The 19,801-nt window shown below is 34.3% G+C and overlaps 1 protein-coding gene across 2 annotated transcripts in view; it reads right to left on the bottom strand.

The window, feature by feature from the left end:
* LOC136974385 (copine-5-like) overlaps positions 1-13,884 on the bottom strand; it is a 71,725-nt gene extending 57,841 nt beyond the window's left edge. For both annotated transcript variants that reach the window (XM_067269244.1, XM_067269245.1), the window contains exons 1-3: positions 13,642-13,884; positions 5,845-5,932; positions 4,899-5,002 (exon numbers count right to left, since the gene is read on the bottom strand). In XM_067269244.1, the coding sequence (XP_067125345.1) occupies positions 4,899-5,002; positions 5,845-5,932; positions 13,642-13,721 (272 nt within the window). In that variant the 5' untranslated portion in view covers positions 13,722-13,884. The remainder of the gene's footprint in view (positions 1-4,898; positions 5,003-5,844; positions 5,933-13,641) is intronic.
* Positions 13,885-19,801: the final 5,917 nt, after the last annotated feature.

Genomic DNA, 19,801 nt, shown 5'->3' with positions numbered 1-19,801 from the left:
AAAAACAAATTAAACCAAAAATTAAACGAGCTTATACACATTGCACAAGCATTTATGACACATTAACGGGACTGGATTACATTCTTAAGATAGCCAAGCAACAAGGATACCAGAGAGAGGAAGTAGACGGGCTTATTAAATCCTTCCGAACCACAGGATGGCATTCTCCCAGGGTGGACCAAGCGTATAGAATAGTGCTAAATTATATCCCATTTTTAAACGAAATACATAGAAGTACTGCCAAAGCTAATAATTTTAAAATTGTATACCAACGTAATCCCACTGTTTTCAAACTTTTAAGAAACGATAAAAAGAAAGAGGATCGGAATTCAACGATGGGAATTTATTTGGTGCTTTTACACGACCGACGTTTCGATTCCAAGCTTCTTTATCTGGGTGTAACGATGCGTGGTTTAAAACAAAGGCTCGAAAAACACAAGTATACAATCAATAGGAACCTTGACAACACTGTGCTAGCCACATACGCAAGACAACAAGATGTTAACGTCCAACGGAATCGGGCGGCTATTATCAAAACGTCGACAAATAGGCACACGGCGAAACATCTTAGGAAGTTGGAAATCTTCAAGACGCACTCGCGAACTGGTTGTATAAACCATACAGATGTGAACGGATTGTCTACCGCTTGGAGATCATTTTACAATAATTAATGATGCTAATGGATTATGCTAGTTTTGATATTATATCTTATATTATTTATTCTTTTTCACTATATTTTGGCTGCAAGGGCATCTTCCGTTAAATTTTTAATTTTTTATATTTATTCCGAAATCATTTTATGTTCTATTTTTTCTGTAACCGACGAAGATCGTTAAAAACGATTGAAAACGTTTTTATTATATTAAATTTTTGCTGGATTGATTAAGGTGTAGTTTTTTTAATTTAAAGATATAAATATTAACAATGCTGGTTACTACAAATTATGATGTGAGCCATTTAAAATTTTTAAATTAATTTTACTAGTAAATACGTGTACTTTAGATTAACATTCTCATTTATATTTTTAGTTGTAAGATTCTTACTTCAAACAAAATCATGACATTAAATTTTATTAAATAAATATGGGACCAATCAAATTACATCATTGAATTACTCATCTCCCTCCATGCAAATGATGGAGGGTGGAAGGGCAATTTGATGACATAAGATGGCACCCATTGTTTATTTTTCTCTCCAGTCATCACAAAACTGTCAGAAATATATCCAGTATATTTGCAAATGGTTTAAACTTCTGGCTCAATGATATAATTAGGAGGGAAAAAAATACAAATTTTTGCTGATGTATTACTTGAACAGTCCTTACTGTATAACATATCAATCCCTTGTTAGAATAACTTATTATTTATTTTTTAACCCCTTAAACATCAAGGATATAACAAATAATAAATTATATTTTGTATCTACTGGATAAATAGAATATGACAAAAAACACACCTTTAAAAATCCAACAAAGAAAATTTACTAAATAAAAAAAAGAAAAAAAAAAACGTTTTCGATCCGTTTAACAGGTTTAATCGAAAATGTTTTTATTTAGTAAATTTTCTTTGCTGGATTTTTAAAGATGTGTTTTTTGTCGAATAATAAATTAATTTATTGTTGTCATGTTGCAAAAACTGAAAAAACAAAAATTAGAAAACTGATAAATTTAAAGGTGAACTTGAACTTTAACCACAATCTACAATGAAATTAAGGTATATCTTAGCTGTAAGGTATATCTTATCAACAGAATTAATCAGGTGACTCATTTGTATCCATAGAGATAAACTAAACCAAATATAAACATTTCTTTCTAATTGTGCAACATTCTGTAGTGAATTTTATTTATTTGCTCATTTAGTTTTGGTTATCATCTCTAAAGTCTAAAGTATTGTACATTAATATTCAAGATTTAGATATTTATCACTTTGCAACATAATAGTGTTGTAACAAATGCAACCAGTTCACAGCATTGCTGAGTCTACTTCTCACATGTAAACTCATTCTTGATTGCCCTCTATGATATGAATATTCAAAATTAATGAAATATCTTAAGGATTTTATTAATATTTGAAAAAATTATGAACATGAAGTGAAACACCAAAGATTTTTAAAAAATCCTTCCACTTTACAGGCTCTAAGGTCTTTTTCACATCACAGGCTTGGCCACAATTGCAACAGAAATGACCACATGAGGAGCAATAAAACCTGACATACCTAAATCAAATCATCCATGAAAACTAACGATCTGATTTGGATTCCTCAGAATGACAAGTCAATGCCTTTACACTTTAAAAATATAGACTTTCGTATTACATGTAAAATGTTAAAATAATTGTGTCCTTTTAATTTTTTGTATATAATTTATTTCACTTTAGAGAAAATCATTATTGGAAAATGCAGCAATTTTTTTCAAAATTACATTAGCAAAAGCTCAAAAAATAAAAAACAAATCTTGGTTCAACACATGAGGTGCATCATTTCAAAGTGGGTCTAATCCATATTCATTTAATTTCCAGTATTCAATAAAGTCTTTTAAAGCTTTAAATGCTAACATTTGTTTATAAACCATGTCAAATGCTATAAGTCCATATTCAAACAGAAATGTTTTATTACGATAATTCTTTACACTAGTCATCAGATAGAACATGTCTGAAAATTTTAAAAAGTGGGTAAAATGCCATTTAGAATGATGAATCTCATATACTATATCACTTCAAATTTAAGTTTGGAAACAGAAAAAAGTGCATCTTAAACTCAGAGTCTTCATGACTCTTCTACTTCTATCACTTCAAAAATTCTTCTGAGACTGGAAGCTGCTTATTGAATCAAGAGAATTCAAGTTACTTAACAAGCTGCTTATTGCCAGTCTGACACAGATAGATCTAGACATACTAAGAATGGAGAAACGGTTCCAAAAGCTACAATCTAATGTAGGATCCTATGACTTGTGAACTATTTAAAATATCCAGAACTGAATAAATGAGTTAATGGGCTGAGGCAATGTAACAAAGGGCAATTTGCCAAAGAAAGGTATCTTCTGAGAAGACTTTCAGTGGGAAACTGGCCTCTATTTAGGTGTTATGTAAAGAAAACCCAGTCAACTCTACATGGCTGGTCAGTCAAAGAGTATAAACTTGCATACAACTACAATATTCAATAATTTTATCTACTTGACCACTGGTGAGCCAAAATATCCAAATCTTTCCCTATTCAATTAGGAGAAGCAGTTTCTTTTAGAGTATATACATCTGTCTGAAAAATTTACAAACTTTGCAAATAAAGTTGTTTGCATTTACCTAAAAGCTAGTCAGTTTTGTCGCCTTTGAAGTAGTCCCATCCTGAGTCTAAGTACCAAATTCAGCACTTCTGCCATAAAAAAAAAACTTTGTGAAACGCTTCTTTTGGAATGATGTGCAGCTCTGCTAGCAAATTTTTCTTAATGTCGTCAAATGGGTTCAAAACAGCAATATTTGAGTGCAGATTTTAATTTGGGAAACAAAAAGAAGCCTGCTTGGGGTTTAGTCCAGTGAATTTGAAGGTTGGAGAACAAGTGATGTTGAGTTCTTGGCCAAAAACTCTGTTATCGGCAGTATTGTGTGGACAGGAGCATTGTCACGAGGCTATTCTCTCCAAGTAGTCGGTCTTTTTCTCTCTTTGCTTCGTGAAGACATTTTATCACCTCCAAATCATATTCCTTATTTACTGTCTTCTCTACTGGAAGAAATTCTTGTTGAATGACACCATCAGAACTGAACAAAACAGTGAGCAAGATCTCCACATTTAACTGAACTTGTTGAACTTTTTTGGGCCCCAGTAAAGATTTTCTCACCCACTGTGATGACTGACAGTTTGTTTCCATGTCATATCCATAGACCCATGTCTCCTCCCCAGTAATGATGTTTTTCACACAATTTTTATCAGACCTAGCCTGTCCCAGAACTTTTCATTCAATTGCAATCACAGGAAGAAAATTACTAAACACAATCAACACATGTTTATACAAGTGAACATATTGTAACAACAAATTAAGATAAAACAAACTGTTTTCGGCAGCTAGTACAAAAAGCTTGCCGGTAGAGGAGCTGTGCAAGCTACATTCGGATTCAATTATCGGTTGATGTGTAATTTAAAAAGTTCACAAACTTTTTGAACAGATGACCTTATATATTTCTAATTATCCTCTATTTTTTTCCTGAAAATTCTTTTCGAAAATCAGGTACAAATTTTAAGTTTGAAGCAATGCAATAATTTTCAATAATGCATGCAATAATGTAATTAAATGAAGAAACTGAGCCAATGAAAATTTTGTGCATTATCAATTTATTTAATTTTTTTTCACTTGTAAACATTTTAAGTTGAAAATAATTCTTTAAAATAAAAATTCTGACAACTAATGATTTTAATGTTATGTTTTAAATCAGTGGTTCTCAAAGTATGATCCATAAGCCACCCAAGGTCAGTGGACAATACTTTGGTGCATACTTACAAACCACCAATAATTTGCAAGCATACATCAAAGTATGTTCTGCAGCCTCAAGACATTTTTCTGAAATTCAATTTTATCCTGTTCGGCCAAAGAAAAGAATATTTTCATCATTGCATATCACTTATGTCAGATAGATTGTGTGCCAAAATATTTTGTTTATCATTATCTAAGGTAATATTTACAAGATAAGAAATGGATAGGGTTAAGTAGTGGTCCACAGTACATATGTAATACAGTTTAAGTGATCTGTAGGTTGATAACTTTGAGAATCACTGCTCTAAATAATAACAGATGATTCTTTTTAACACTATAAATAATTTAAAAGATAAAGAATAGTAAAGTAGTAAATAACTTTCCTTTATATTAAACTTCTAAACATAAAACAATTTAATAATATAAAAAAATATCTCACATTTCAAATTTCAGCATCTGTCTTTCTTCAAAATAATAGTTAATGACAAATTTCTGTGAAAAATCGGGATTCAAGTTATTCCAAATGACTTCTGTTCTGCCATACTAGATAGAAAAAATAAAACTAATAATAAATCTTTCATATTTAATAAATAAAACACATTACTTGCTATTAAGCCAAACAAAGGTGAGAATTGCACTGTCACTTCACACTCAAACAAATTTCTTAATTAGAAATTTAGGCTAACAAATTCATCAATAATTATGCTAATTATTGATGAATTTTCAATTAGCATATTGCTATCTATAATGCTTATTAATGATTTAATAATTAAGTTTATTCATTAATTAGTAGATAAATTTAGTAAGATCTAATAAAGGAAAGATTTGGTAATGATTCTCTTCAGTTAATGTTCATAGAAATTAAGAGATTCTCCATCTCCATCATCCAAATCATTCAGTTTCCAACTTATGCTCATTTTTTATTTAATGAATATAAAGTATCTGATTAAAATTTTTTAAATATAATCACATAGCTAATCATTGTCATTTTCTGTTAAAACACCAAATTTTACAGAAAACTTATATATATATGTGAAAGTATTTTATACTAATCTCTTGGAATATAAGGAATTCTCCTGCTCTTGCATCTGAAGTTATTGCTTTGGATGCAAGAGCAAGAGCATTCTGAGCAAAAGAAATTTCCAATACAACACAAATATCATAATGTTATCAACATATATTTATGTAGCTTTCAGAATTATTGATGATAACTATTGCTCCAGATAACTCATGCATCACAAGGAATTCAAAAGTTTGAAGATACTCAAAGGCCAAGGGAATAAATCTAAATAAAAACAGATGGATAGATGGACAACAGTGGGAATTTATAGGTCTACAATTTTTTCAAATTGCAGCCCAATTACAATAAATATTGAAAATCATACCTCGTGCCATTCATTGTTCAGCCCCTCTTTGACAAACATCACACACATCGGATCCGATTTTGAAAAAAAATCCTTGTCCTGAAGGTCTCTGCAAATAAAAAAATTTTTTATTGGTATCAAATGTAATTAATTCTCCATTTTAGTTTTTAAAAAATTATCTTCAATTTCTAATCTAAAACAAAAAATAAAAATTAAAAAATTGCTTCTAAACATGTCCTGCATCTATAGATTGCAAATTCCATACTCAACAGAAGAGAGTAGAATGCCCAGCAAGTAAATCTTAATTTCATTGATTGGTGGGATATAACACAAACATTTGGGAAATCTGAAAAGGGAGATGTCTCTCGAGAAGACGACTTTCTATAGAAAAATGGCCTCTACTTACGTTTTACATACATAAAACCTAGAAAACTTCAAATGACCAACCCACTGGTTGAGTGCAAACATGCAACCAAATAGTTTTATCGACCTGGCCACCGATTCACTCTATTGTGCATTCTTATGATCATTATATACTAATGCTCACATATCACAAACCAAATGAAATTTATCCCATTATCGATATAACTGAGTTCAAAGCAGCTATTTAATTTGCAGTAGATAAGCATCATCCTGTATAGATACTATCATATTCAAGACATTCACACATTGTTAAAGAGCTAAAATAGCAATCTACTTGAAGTTAAGACATTAATTGTTGTGGTTTTTAATATAAAATGAGATACTTAAGGAAGTAAGTTCAACACGAAAGAGTTTTAAGCTACTCAATGAAATTATTTGTAGAATATGATGATTTCTAGCTACTAAACAGCAAATATATGCATATTAGCATCATAATGTAAGTATACCTGATCCATTAAATATTCCATTGTAAACTTTGATCCGTGTGAAAACCATAACATAACTGTTTTAAGTCTTCTAATAAAAATGGACATATTGAAAGTTGTGTGGTGTTAAAGAGGAGGACTAAACAAATAGCATGAACATATGTTAAATTTGTTCTGTAAGTTAAATATATAGCTTTTCAAATACTGCTATTCAAGTTTTACACCCACAAAGAAAATCTGGAAAATTTCACATGGCTAATCTGTTGGTGAAGCACAAACCAGAAACTGACTCCAGTGGAACCTCACTTAAAGAACGTAATTCGTTCCAGAATCTTACTCGTAATGCGAAACACTCGTTAAGCGAAACTATTTCTCCCATATAAACTAATGTAAAATACGATAATGCGTTCTACGCCAAAAAAAAAATACTCAAATATTTTATGTATAAATATTTATTCAAAGATAATTATACAATATACATTGCTAAGGAGCGTGAATTATCATCATCTTTTCTTGTAGCACAGAATGAACCAACCTGAAATGCAAATTTGAGTTGCAGAAAACAAACAAAAAAAAAATAAAAACCACAGATAATATGTCTGATAAACATGCCAAATGATATGCCAAATTCTTGGGCTATGTGAATGCTATAATTAAATATTAGCAATTAATTAATTTGACTAGACGTAGGCAGTTATGCTGCTATCTCCTATTAAATTTAATAATTATAAATAACTAATTTTTAATTTAAACATTTCTGGAATTGGTCTTTAAATTTAATATGAGATGGTAGTATAACTGCCTACTTCTAGTCAAATTAAACAATTTCTAATATTTAATTATAGCCTTCACATAGCCCAAGAATTTGGCATATTGCTTGGCATGTTTGTTATATCAGTGTTCCGCAACCGATGCGCCATGGCACACCGGTGTGCCGTCACATGGTGAAAGGCGTGACGTGAACTTTTACATATTCTGTTAATTTCAAGTTTTATTTATATATTTTTATCACAGTTGTTGTGTTTCTTATGCTTGTATTTTTTTTCTCTGCCGCAGCAGTACGGATGAAATAAGATGACGTTTGTTTATTCTTTATTACAAGCCATGCATTTTTATGTATTCTAAGCAATTATATATAAAATAAATTTGCTCACAGGTGTTTATGTTTAATCATAATAATAATAATAATAATAACAACAACATGTTAAACAACACGCAATATGGTTACAATATCAGACACGAAAAAACAACACAGTTTACACTGTCACATCTCATGTACGTACATGGATGACATAAAACTTTATGCATCCACACAAAAACAACTTCATCAACTCCTACAAATCACACATTCATACACCAAGGACATACAAATGGAATTTGGCCTAGATAAATGCAAAACAGTTCACATAGAAAAAGGAATCCTGAAGAAAGAAGATTTTGCACTTGGAAATGGAGACATTATTGAATCCATGGAAGAGGGCGAGTTCTACAAGTATTTAGGAATTCCAACAGGCCAAACTAACAGAACATACACAAATAAAGCAAAGATTAATTAAAGAATACCAAAGTAGGTTAAATGCTATTCTCAGAACACAATTAAATGCAAAACACACAGTTAAAGCAATAAACACACATGTCATCCCAGTACTCACATATTCTTTTGGAGTTATACATTAGACTCACACAGATCTTGAGCAACTGAAAAGGAAAACAAGAACTACACTTACTAAGCATAAACAACATCATCCTAAATCTGCTATAGAAAGACTAACCCTTCCACGCAAAGATGGCGGACCTCGCCTGATTGACATAGTTAACCTTCACTACAAACAAATACAGTCACTGCAAGAGTTTTTCTACAAAAAACAAGAAACATCACAATTACATAAAGCAGTAACTCTAGCAGACTCGAATAACACACCATTAAACTTACACTCACATCATATGGACACAACACAACATATAAAAAGCATAGACACCATTAAGCAATTGTGGGCTCAAAAGGCACTCCATGGCAGGCATCCTTACGATCTGGCCCAGGATTTTGTTGACAAAACTGCGTCAAACAGCTGGTTAGCTCGGGGATGCCTCTTTGGGGAGACGGAAGGATTCATGATTGCCATACAGGATCAGGTCATAAATACTAAAAACTACAGAAAACACATACTCAAAGATGCAACACTCACAAATGACACAGGCAGAAAATGTCACATCATGCCAGAAACTATACAACACATCACCTCTGGTTGCAAGCTCTTGGCACAGACAGATTATTTACACAGACATAATCAAGTAGCAAATATAAAACACCAAGAGCTTGCAAAGAAACACAAATTATTAGACATCCACGAACCATACTACAAATACATACCACAGACAGTATTGGAAAACAACACGCACAAAATGTACTACAACAAAGCCATAATCACAGATAAAACAATTTACCACAACAGACCAGACATCACACTCATTGACAAACACAATAAAATCACATACATTATAGACATATCCATTCCAAACACTCACAATATACAAAACGCATGCACTGAAAAAATTAGCAAGTACACAGAACTCGCCCAGGAAATAAGGCATCTGTGGAGGATGGATAGGGTGCTTATTGTACCTGTTGTTCTCTCCTCTACAGGTGTCATACCACACACACTACACAAAAGCCTGGGCACATTACAATTGAATAGAAACACATACATCACACTACAGAAGGCCACTATATTGAATACATGTCATATTGTGAGAAAATTCTTGAATACAGACACACACACTGATACACTTCTTTAATTTCTGTTTTGGTTACTATGCCTTGACTTTGGTCCGGCATAGTACACAGCCACCGGTGTTAACCGAGTATATTTCACTTAACCCAACATAATAATAGGCGTTGGTGGCATTACGTAATTCTATTAATAGTATCATATCATATGTTTTTGAGGGGAATAATAACATTTTGGTGTGCCGCATTGAGTCATGGGTGTGCCACAAGTAGAAAAAGGTTGTGGAACACTGTATTATGTAACAGGCTATGGTTGTTGACGTTTATATGTAATATGTGTGAACACAAGTTTGGAAAAATATGCGATCACAAGCGACACTAAGATGCTAGCGGAACGAGTTCTAAACACAGACTGATGGAGCACGCGCACAATCTGGGACAGCCCTTCTCGTCACTCATTATGTGAAACATCGCTCGTGAAGCAAGTCGATTTTTACAAATTTGTTTTGCTTGTTATCCAAAATCCTCGTAGTGCGAAGTGCTCATTAAGCAAGGTTCCACTGTATTAGTATTATTTTATCCACTTGATCAATAGCTGAAGTGTTATTTAAGGATATAATTTACAAGAATGTATCTGCTTTGTTCAAAGTTCACTCCAAAATGATCTAATAAAAACTTTTTATAGAACACAATCATTGCAAGATTTTTATGTCTTGGATTGGGAGTCAAATAGGAGTTGCAACAACTAGAAAATCATATCTTATTTCAATAAAACAAAACAAAGTTTCAAACTTAAAATTAGGCATTGTTTTCTAACTGTTGCAATTTAAGTTAAAGATCTAAAAATCAATGCAACTGCATACAATGGTCACAAAGTCCTTCTATAAATGCAGACAAAGTCTTCATGTTCCCCTTCATTTTTAACACAGATTTTAATTTTCATTCTCATAGACAACTTCATATACACTGACATTTAGAAGTCATTAAGCCCATCCTAAGCTGTAAAATGTAGTTTGGAAATACTTTCTATCACAATACTCCAATGCAAATTGTTACATATTGATAAATCTAAATTTCAAAAAAGTCGTACTACATTAAATTCTTTGACTGAATTTGATGGCTAAGGCAATGCAACACATGGGTGGACTGCCACCTGGGAGGACTTTCTATGGAGAAACTGGGGACATAATCTTAATTACTTTCAATAAAAGCAAAGATTTGGTAATCAATAGCAACAGGAGGCTTACATAATATAATCAAACATCAAAAACCATAAACAAATGCTCAAGAGACTACCATCCAATATACAGTCAAGTCCACTGAAGAAAATGTCTTCGGGATTGCTGCATCATGCTGTCTTAACCAAAGTAACAAGATCATCCAGAGGGCTGTGTATTCAATTCTTTCCACTTTTTTTGGGTTTTAGAAGCTCTGTTGAAAGTCTTGACAATCCCAATATCGCCGATACTGTTACCATATTGATACTTTCCTTCAATACCGAGTACTTTTGTATGTGATACTTTTGGTCCAATACCAATACTGGGATGGACAGTTTTCCTTGGGTATCAGATAAGGTATCATTAAATTTTTTACAATCAAAATTGGATTTTGCAGCCAAATCCAAGACAAATGAATTTGGGTTTTAAAGTCAGTTTTGGCCAAAACTAAATCTTACACTGTTTTTGGTTAAGTTAAACTTATATAGTAAATATTAATGACCAAAAGTCAATAAATATTTTACATGAAATTTCATTTTTAGAGTGCATATACAGTATGCTTAGAGTTCAGATTACTATTTATAAATAACTTGCCAAATATTTGAAAAACTTGAATATATTAAAATCTCAAATCAACATCACTATCTGTAACATTTAATTTATATTAGAAATCAGTTTTAATAACCTGTTAATAATTATTAACTAGAATAAAACATGTTATTTATGTTAAAATTAAAAGTTTCATTATATGAGATACAAAAACATTCAAAATCAAGCTATAGACAGAACAGCAACAGCTGGCAAGATTTCCAGTTTCGATACCTGATGCCGATTCTGGCAGGTATCAACACTAAGATTGATACCAATACTGATACCTGTACTGATATTTTAATACTATTGATGATACTGGTATGGAGACATCCCTAGTTAAAAACATTAAAATTTATTATTATGTAATTTTAATTTTAACGTATTAATTTCTGTTCTTATATCATCAGTAGTGGATCCAGAAGAATGCAAATAGAGAGGAACTAAGTCAAAAATTTTAAATATTTGTATAATTGAAGTACAGTGATACCTTATAATTCGAATGCTTCAGAGTTCAAACACTAAATTTGACAAAAATTTGGTTTGGCGTTTAAAGTGAGGTCACGTAACCTCTAAAATCCGATCGCTAATCACTTCTTGCCTTGTCCTCTGGACGACGACAAAAATGTTGTAACTTGCACTGTTTCGTCAAGTATATTTTATATCTTCTTAATACGCAGTTGCTTCTCATACTTGTCCCAAAATCATCTGTGAAAAATCTTTTGACTGTCCATTTATTAGAAAACTAGCCATTACCACGACTTCGCCCGCACGGATTTTGCAAGCAATCCCTATTTATATTCAGTATTTCGACAACCATAGTAATTGTTATATAACACCTACAGCCGAGAATGACGAGAATTGCCGAGAATCAAACGAACTACAGTAGAGCATCGATTATCCGACCCCCGATTAACCGACCGCGTTCTAGTCGGCAAATTCAAATGTCCACTAGTGATGTGGCACTACAATATTTGGTTATGTCTTGGCTACTTTAATATTATTTTTGTTAAATTTTTGCATGTTTTAGCTGGCAGCACTGGCTCGACCATTAAAGAGAGGCTAGTATTTAAACCAGGCCTAATACACTATACTAATAATGTATTTTTTCATACTTTTCGGTTATCCGACCAACCCCAGTCCCCAATTGAGTCGGATAATCGATGCTCTACCGTATTTTCAATTTGATCAATTTTCTGGAACGTTTACAATCGTTCTATAATCAAACCAATATGCAATAACAATTTTGAATTTAAAACGGTTCGAACATTTGGTTAAAAAATTGAAATACAGTAGATCATCGATTATCCGACATAATTGGGGACTGGGGTTGGTCGGATAACCGAAAAGTATGAAAAAATACATTATTAGTATAGTGTATTAGGCCCGGTTTAAATACTAGCCTCTCTTTAATGGTCGAGCCAGTGCTGCCAGCTAAAACATGCAAAAATTTAACAAAAATAATATTAAAGTAGCCGAGACATAACCAAATATTGTAGTGCCACATCACTAGCGGACATTTGAATTTGCCGACTAGAACGCGGTCGGTTAATCGGGGGTCGGATAATCGATGCTCTACTGTATATAAAAATATTTATAACAATGTCTGAAATGTTATCAATTTAATACACCCAAGTACTCAACGAAGACTAAACATAGTTGAAAACAAAAAATCGCATCTAAAATAGTACAGCAGAAGCCGTTCTTCGAGTTAAGCCTTTCTCTCTTCCCCGTGGAAGGGAATTTCAAAAATCCCTTCTTAGTGTGCGTTTTCACGACGTACCCTAACTGCCTACCAAATTTCACCTCTTTAGGTTTGGCAGTTTGCTCTGGGCAACGACGAATCAATCAGTCAGGACAAGTAATTTTATATATTTAGATGACGAATGGAATGTTTCACCAAATCTCAATGTAACATACAGCATAGCATAAAGAACCCATTGCTACGTGCCCTTAATGGTGATATATTGTAAATTTAAAGTTAGACCTTTATAAATCTTCCTTAGAACAGTGTTCTCTTACGTAGACTGTACTCTCGTGTAATTACACGTAGTATAACAAATATACCACACCAGCATTTCATTGCTATTGCATACCAAAAATTCGGTATTATCGACAGTCGTCTCGACTATGCCTTACGGTTCCCATTCACGCATTACGTGAAGAAAACCCAGGCACAAACCCACAACCAACTACCTGCATTCTGTGGTTCCCTCATCTATTGAATTTATCAAGAATATCTCTTAACCGATTGACCGGAAGGCATTTTAGGTCATTTATTTATATAAGCTAAATACCTAGAAGTAACTTGTACCAATGCTACAATTAGGAAACTGCCGAGCAGAACTTACAATGTTTCTAATTTGCAAACAAAAATATAAACGCCATTATGTAGAATTTAGACAGCAAACAATTTAGGGACTAAATGTCAACAAACCTGCATGATACACTAATTTCTACTTTAGTTACAGGCACAGAAGCTCTTCCAGGTTGAAAAGTATCTCCACATTCTGCCATTCTCCCAACTTTATAATGAAAATGGCATTAGTCATAGTAATATGTAATCATAGTGCAAGTCTAAAACCCCCAAGGCCATTTCCGTGCGCACTCATAACAAAACATTAACCGTTTGACGTCAGACCCCTTTCACATAAAACGGATTCAACGTGCAACACGCTTCTTATTAATGCCACCTATTTTTAGAAAATGTAATCACGAATAAAAAGAAACTTATTTTATTAATAATAAAATATTGATTATTTTATTAAATATTTTGATAATATTTCTTTACATAAGATGATTAAAACGTATATATTAAAAATATTTTTTTATAAAATTAAAAGAGTCGGAGACTTTATTCCACATAAAGTTTAGTAATTTAATAGGGGACGATGGTATAATATAAATAATGAATTTAATACTTTTTACGTAAAATAATATATATTGTTGTTTATGAATATATTTAGTAAATTATAATAAAATATTTTATAAGAATGTTTTAATTAATTAGCAAAATATACCGTTTAAAATATATAGTATATAAACAGACGATTTTAAAACACCGCCATCTGTTGTTGATTTTTTTAAAATATTTACCTGACGCTCGGCCGTTAGTATTGATGACGTCAAAACTATTAATTCATTTTTTGATCTTTTAAATTAAGCACTTAATTAATTCAAAATTTTAAGTTGTTAATTTTTTCTTTCTTTCATTTTAAATTATAAGATTTTAATACATTTACAAACATATATTCATACTATGAAGCGCCATGCAAGTTTAGCGGCAAGAACTAAAACAATATATTGACGTCATAAATGTTAATCCTATACGTCATTTGTGTTTATTATTATTATTTTTTTTTAATATAGAATATTTCTCTACAGAAAAATTATTCGTAGATTGGAGACTATATTCCTACTTAGAAATTGGGAGTTAAAAACTTACTGTTTGGTAGGGTTACCAAACATCCTACTTTGGGAGGACATGTCCTACAATATGACCTTCCCTCCTCCGTCCTCCCTCCTCTGAACAAAAACAGCAAATGTCTTACTTTTGGAGGGGTGGACGTGGGAGACTATACTCACCCACCTACCCTACAAGTGGTGACACATGGATCAAGTACATGTGCAGAATCTTCCAATCAGCATACATCATTTTTCACCACCATGCCGAAATCCATACGGTGATTGGTCAGACAGTCTAACCAATCTGTCATTAGTAGGGATGAAACAGCCTTTTTACTTACGACTTGAAAATTGACTTGGAGGCCACGTGTTTGCATTATTGCTGAAAAATTTTGAAGTTCAATTTATTTGTGCAATGACTCGATGGTAGCAACCGAATTTCTTCTGCCAGAACCAAGAAAGAAGCTTTGATCGTAGGTGTTTTGGGCACCCTATTCATCAGGAAAGATATTAAAAGAATTAGAAAATATTCCAATCATAGGAATTTCGACTGATATCTTTGCATCTTTGTGATTGCTACTGTTCCCAGTTATATTTCATTATTTTAATCACAAAACTGTTGGAATTGAACTTAAACTTGTCCAGATGACATCGGTCTCAAACGAAAAAGCAGCTACCATTAAGGACTTTTTTTTTTGTAACTCTTTCCGCCCTGTGGGTACTAAGAGGGCCTCTTATAGCAAGCCGATTATGGGTTCTTCCAGGCCAACAATGAGGCGGCCGGGTGGTGAGGGACGGGGACTGACATATCCGGATGCGCTACCCCCGAAAAATTCCTGGGGATTTTTCGGCCCGTCCGCATTCGATCCCGGGTCCCCCAGGGCGGCAGGCTGCTAACCTTGACCGCTCGGCCATCCGGCCGCTACCATTAAGGACTTGTTAACAAATACACTGAGAAAACTAATTGTTCACAAAAATGTGTTGCTTTTGGGGGAGACAAATGTAGCACAAATTTTGGGTCATGTATGTGAACGTGTTGGAAAAAAATAATGTGTTTGCTTGCTAAAACAAGACATTAAGCATTTAGAAGGTAGCGGACGTACAGTGTATATTATAAACAATTGTATTTAATGTGTTGTAAATTCTTTACCCATTGATATTGAGGGCGTTCTTGTAAAGATTTTTAAACATTACTCTATTTATACAGTCCGGGTTGAAAAGTTAAGAATTTTGTTCTTTTGTCAAAGTTGAATATAAGCAAATTCTTAGTCATTCCAAGACTCGTTTGTTATCCTTATATAAAGTAATTGTACGAGTATTAGAAATGTATGAGCCACTAAAAAGTTGTGGCTCCAGTTGTGCTTAAATCATTCTTTGAAAACCCATTAAATGAAGCATATCTAATGTTTGGTAACAACTGTAGGCTAATGAATCTACAAAGTTTTTTTTTAAAATGGAAAAAGAATATAATTGTGTTATAGAAACGATGTCTATTTTGAAAGAAGTTCCTGATATTTTAAAAGTTAAGTTAGAAACAAATTTTCTCCCATTGACAATGAATAACATTCAGAAAAGAAACGCAGAATTGGAGAAAGAATGCCAAAATATAAAAAGAAATCACTTGTTTATGTATCAAACTGGACTAGAATACTTAAATCATTGGACTGTTAAATTTTTGCCATTCAAAGTTTTTAATCGGCAAAAATCCCTGTCTGGGAGAATGTTATGGAAAGTATTGGATATCTAAATGAAAGGAATATCGCGGTTGATAATTTGAAGTGCGCAAATCAGTATAGTTCTTTTGAGAAATTATTTACCGGAAAATTCTAATTTAAATGAAAAATCAGTAAGTGAAAAATGGCTTGGTTTTTTCAGGCAACAGACGATCCGGAACTATTAAACAGAGTCAGCTCATCAGAATAATATGATTCTGTGCAGCAAACTTAATTAAAATGTGAACAATTAAGTTTGTGTTTCATTGGCACTTGTATTTGTAAAAGTTCAATAAAAAATACTTCTTTTTACAACAATTTTGTGCCTCCTTTTTGACTTTTTCCTACAGGAATAATCCTCCTTTCGCATCTGGTTATTTGGTAACTATCGTTTGGACGGCCGGATGGCCGAGCGGTCAAGGTGGCAACTTACCGCTCTGGGGAACTCGGGTTCGAAATCCGAACGAGTCGATAAATCCCCAGGGATTTTTCGGGGGGGGGGTAATCAGTCCCGATGTGTCGGGTCCCGCCTCTCACCACCCGGTCAAACCTATAATAGGCTTGCTAAAAGAGGCCCCTTGGTGCCGCGACCAAGGCGAAAAAAGCAAAAAAAAAAAGATTATCCAGACGACAGTGTTTTGTATTTATAAAAATTATGATCCAACAGTTAGAAGCGTAACGTTATATAAAGGTTACATTTTCCCAATCTACATTCGATATTTTAGGGTTGTAAATTAATTATTCAGAATTCCCAGAATATTCATTGGCTTTTCTTTAAATAGCAGAGTCATGCGAAATTTAAAACTGTCTTCACGCAATAAAGGAATCGATTTTTTTTATTGTGGTTTTAAATACAGTGGAACCTCGCACAACGAGCATTTCGCATAACGAAAAAAACGAATTGTAAAAGTTTGCCTCGCTTAACGAGTGATATTTTGCATAACGAGCGATGAGGAGAGGGAAAGTTCCGAATTGTGCGCATGCGTCATGCTTCATCAATGTGTGTTTAGCACTCGTTCCACTCGCATCTTAGTGTCGCTTGTGATCACATATTTTTCCAAACTTGTGTTCACACGTATTACTTATAAACATCAACAACCATAGCCCGTTATATAATAAACACTCCAAACGGGGGCCGGATGGCCAAGCGGTCAAGGTGGCAGCCTACCGCCCTGGGGGACCCGGGATCGAGTCCGAACGGGTCGAAAAATCCCCAGGAATTTTTCAGGGGGTGGTCCGTTCGGATATGTCGGGCCCCGTCCCTCACCACCCGGTCGCCCCATTGTGGGCCTGGCCGAACCCATAATGGGCTTGCTGTAAGAGGCCCTCTTAGTGCCCACTGGGCGGAAAGAGTTACAAAAAAAAAAAAAAAAAAAACACTCCAAACGATATGCCAAATTCTTGGGTAATTAAATTTAATCATCAATTCCAAATTAAATTTTAGAAATGTGTGAATTAAAAGTTAACTATTTATAATTATTAAATTTGGTTAATGTTACCTTAGAATCCAAAATGGCGGCCGGGGAAATTTTTCCCTACTTCGGAGACTGCGACGGGGAAAAAAATTTTCCCTAGAGTCGAGACGTCGACGACGTGGGGATTTTTTCCCCGTTCGGTTTCTACCCTGCGTTCGACGTTGCCGAGTATCCTGTAACCTCGAAACGGAGACGGTAGTGTGTAAATTTGCGACGGTAGAGGGAGCCTTTTCGTGACGTCGTGCGAGAGTAAAATCGGCGGGAAATTCGTAGGGGTGTTACGAACGAATATGCAAATGCATGATCTGCGACGTGATTTCTGTTCATTTCTGGGCAATTTTATGCAAATCGACTAGTTTCCTGTTGGAATCGTTTACTGCTGTGTTGCGACGAATTGCGTATTGGATTAATTGCTGTGTTTTTTTTTCGTAACGATATTTCATTTGCACACAAATTGCTATCGGTGAATATTTATTATTATTAATTCCTCCAGTATTAGTAAGTATTGTTATTTCTTTTATTACAATTTAATCCTAAAAGTTAGAGAACCAAGTAATCAGAAATTAAGGAAAGACCGTGTTTTTTCCTCTCCTTACCTCCCCGCGTTTAGTTTATTGCCAATTGTTCGATAATGACTAGTTTTGCCGATTTGAGTTGCAACGACGAATTTTGGTCGAGATGCACTTCCCGTGATTTCTACAAGTTAATGGAAGACGACTTTTCGGAGCTAGGTTTGCCTCCCCGTATCGATAACGCATCGAATTTTGCTGTAAAATTAAGCATACAGCCGACCGAGTCCGTTTGCATTCATTGCGATGAAGATAAGAAATGCTTCATATGTCAGGTGAACGACAGATCAGAAAACACTGTGAATTGGATCGTTTGTAAATACGTGAATTCCGGCAGTACGATAATAACGGACGAATGGAAAGGATATATGCACATTGACGACATAGAAGGAGTAGCGGTCGAACATAGAACAGTCAACCATTCGAAAAATTTCGTCGACCCCCAAACAGGAGATCATACTCAGAATATCGAACAATCGAAAAGTGAGTAAAAAACTCCTCTTTTTGTTGTTTTTTATTGTTTATTTCGGTTAAAAAATCCGCGGAGTCTGCAGAGAAATTCAAGATGGCGGCCGGAACCGCGGCCATCTTGAATGCAGGGGAAAATTTTTTCCCGTCGCAGTCTCCGAAGTAGGGAAAAATTTCTCCGGCCGCCATTTTGGATCCTAGGGTAACATTAACCTTAAATTTAATACGAGATGGAAACATAACTGCCTATCTCTAGTCAAATTGATTAATTTCTAATATTTTTTGTCATTCGATCCTACTGATCTTTAGAACTAAGCAGACAAACACGAACAGTAACAAAAAGACTTTATTAAAAAAGGTGAGAACTGTCACCGACATCCTCGGCCAACACCCAGGCAAAAACCCGCGAACTTTCGCGCCTCCTTTTTTACAAGTTGCCAGCCAACTCTCGTTGGCAAGTGTTGCCAGGCAGTGTTCGGGATCTCTGGCGCTGGAGGCCACAGCTACTCCCCCACCAGTGTCTGCGACACGAAACGAGCGGGAAAGGATACATGTCGGCCAGAGCGTGTGGTAGTTTGTCGCATTGGGGCTGGATTGTCTGTGGTACGTTTAGTTGGCGCTGGTCTTGGCATTGGAGACGTTGGGGGTAACTGGTCCGACTCACTCGCTGCGAGAATAAAAGCCGGTTTCAGTCGATCAATAGAAACTACAGTTTCTTTTCCTTATATGCATAGAGTGAATGTCTTGCTACCACGTGACACGACTTCGTAGGGTCCATCGTATGAAGGCTGCAAGGGTTTCCGTACAGCATCATTGCGAAGAAATACATGGGAACATGACTGCAGTTCTTTGTGGATAAATGGGTTGCGGTAGGAGTGGTGCACCACAGGCACTGGTTTTAAGTTTGCCATCATCGTCCTGAGTTTTTTGACGAAAGAACATGGATTGACGTCCTGAGAACCTGGGAC

The sequence above is a fragment of the Centruroides vittatus genome, unplaced genomic scaffold, assembly GCF_030686945.1.
Source record: "Centruroides vittatus isolate TY-2023 unplaced genomic scaffold, ASM3068694v2 contig_349, whole genome shotgun sequence".
NCBI lineage: Eukaryota > Metazoa > Arthropoda > Arachnida > Scorpiones > Buthidae > Centruroides > Centruroides vittatus.
The sequence above is the reverse complement of the archived record's forward strand: the minus strand, read 5'-3'. Positions and strand labels throughout refer to the sequence as shown.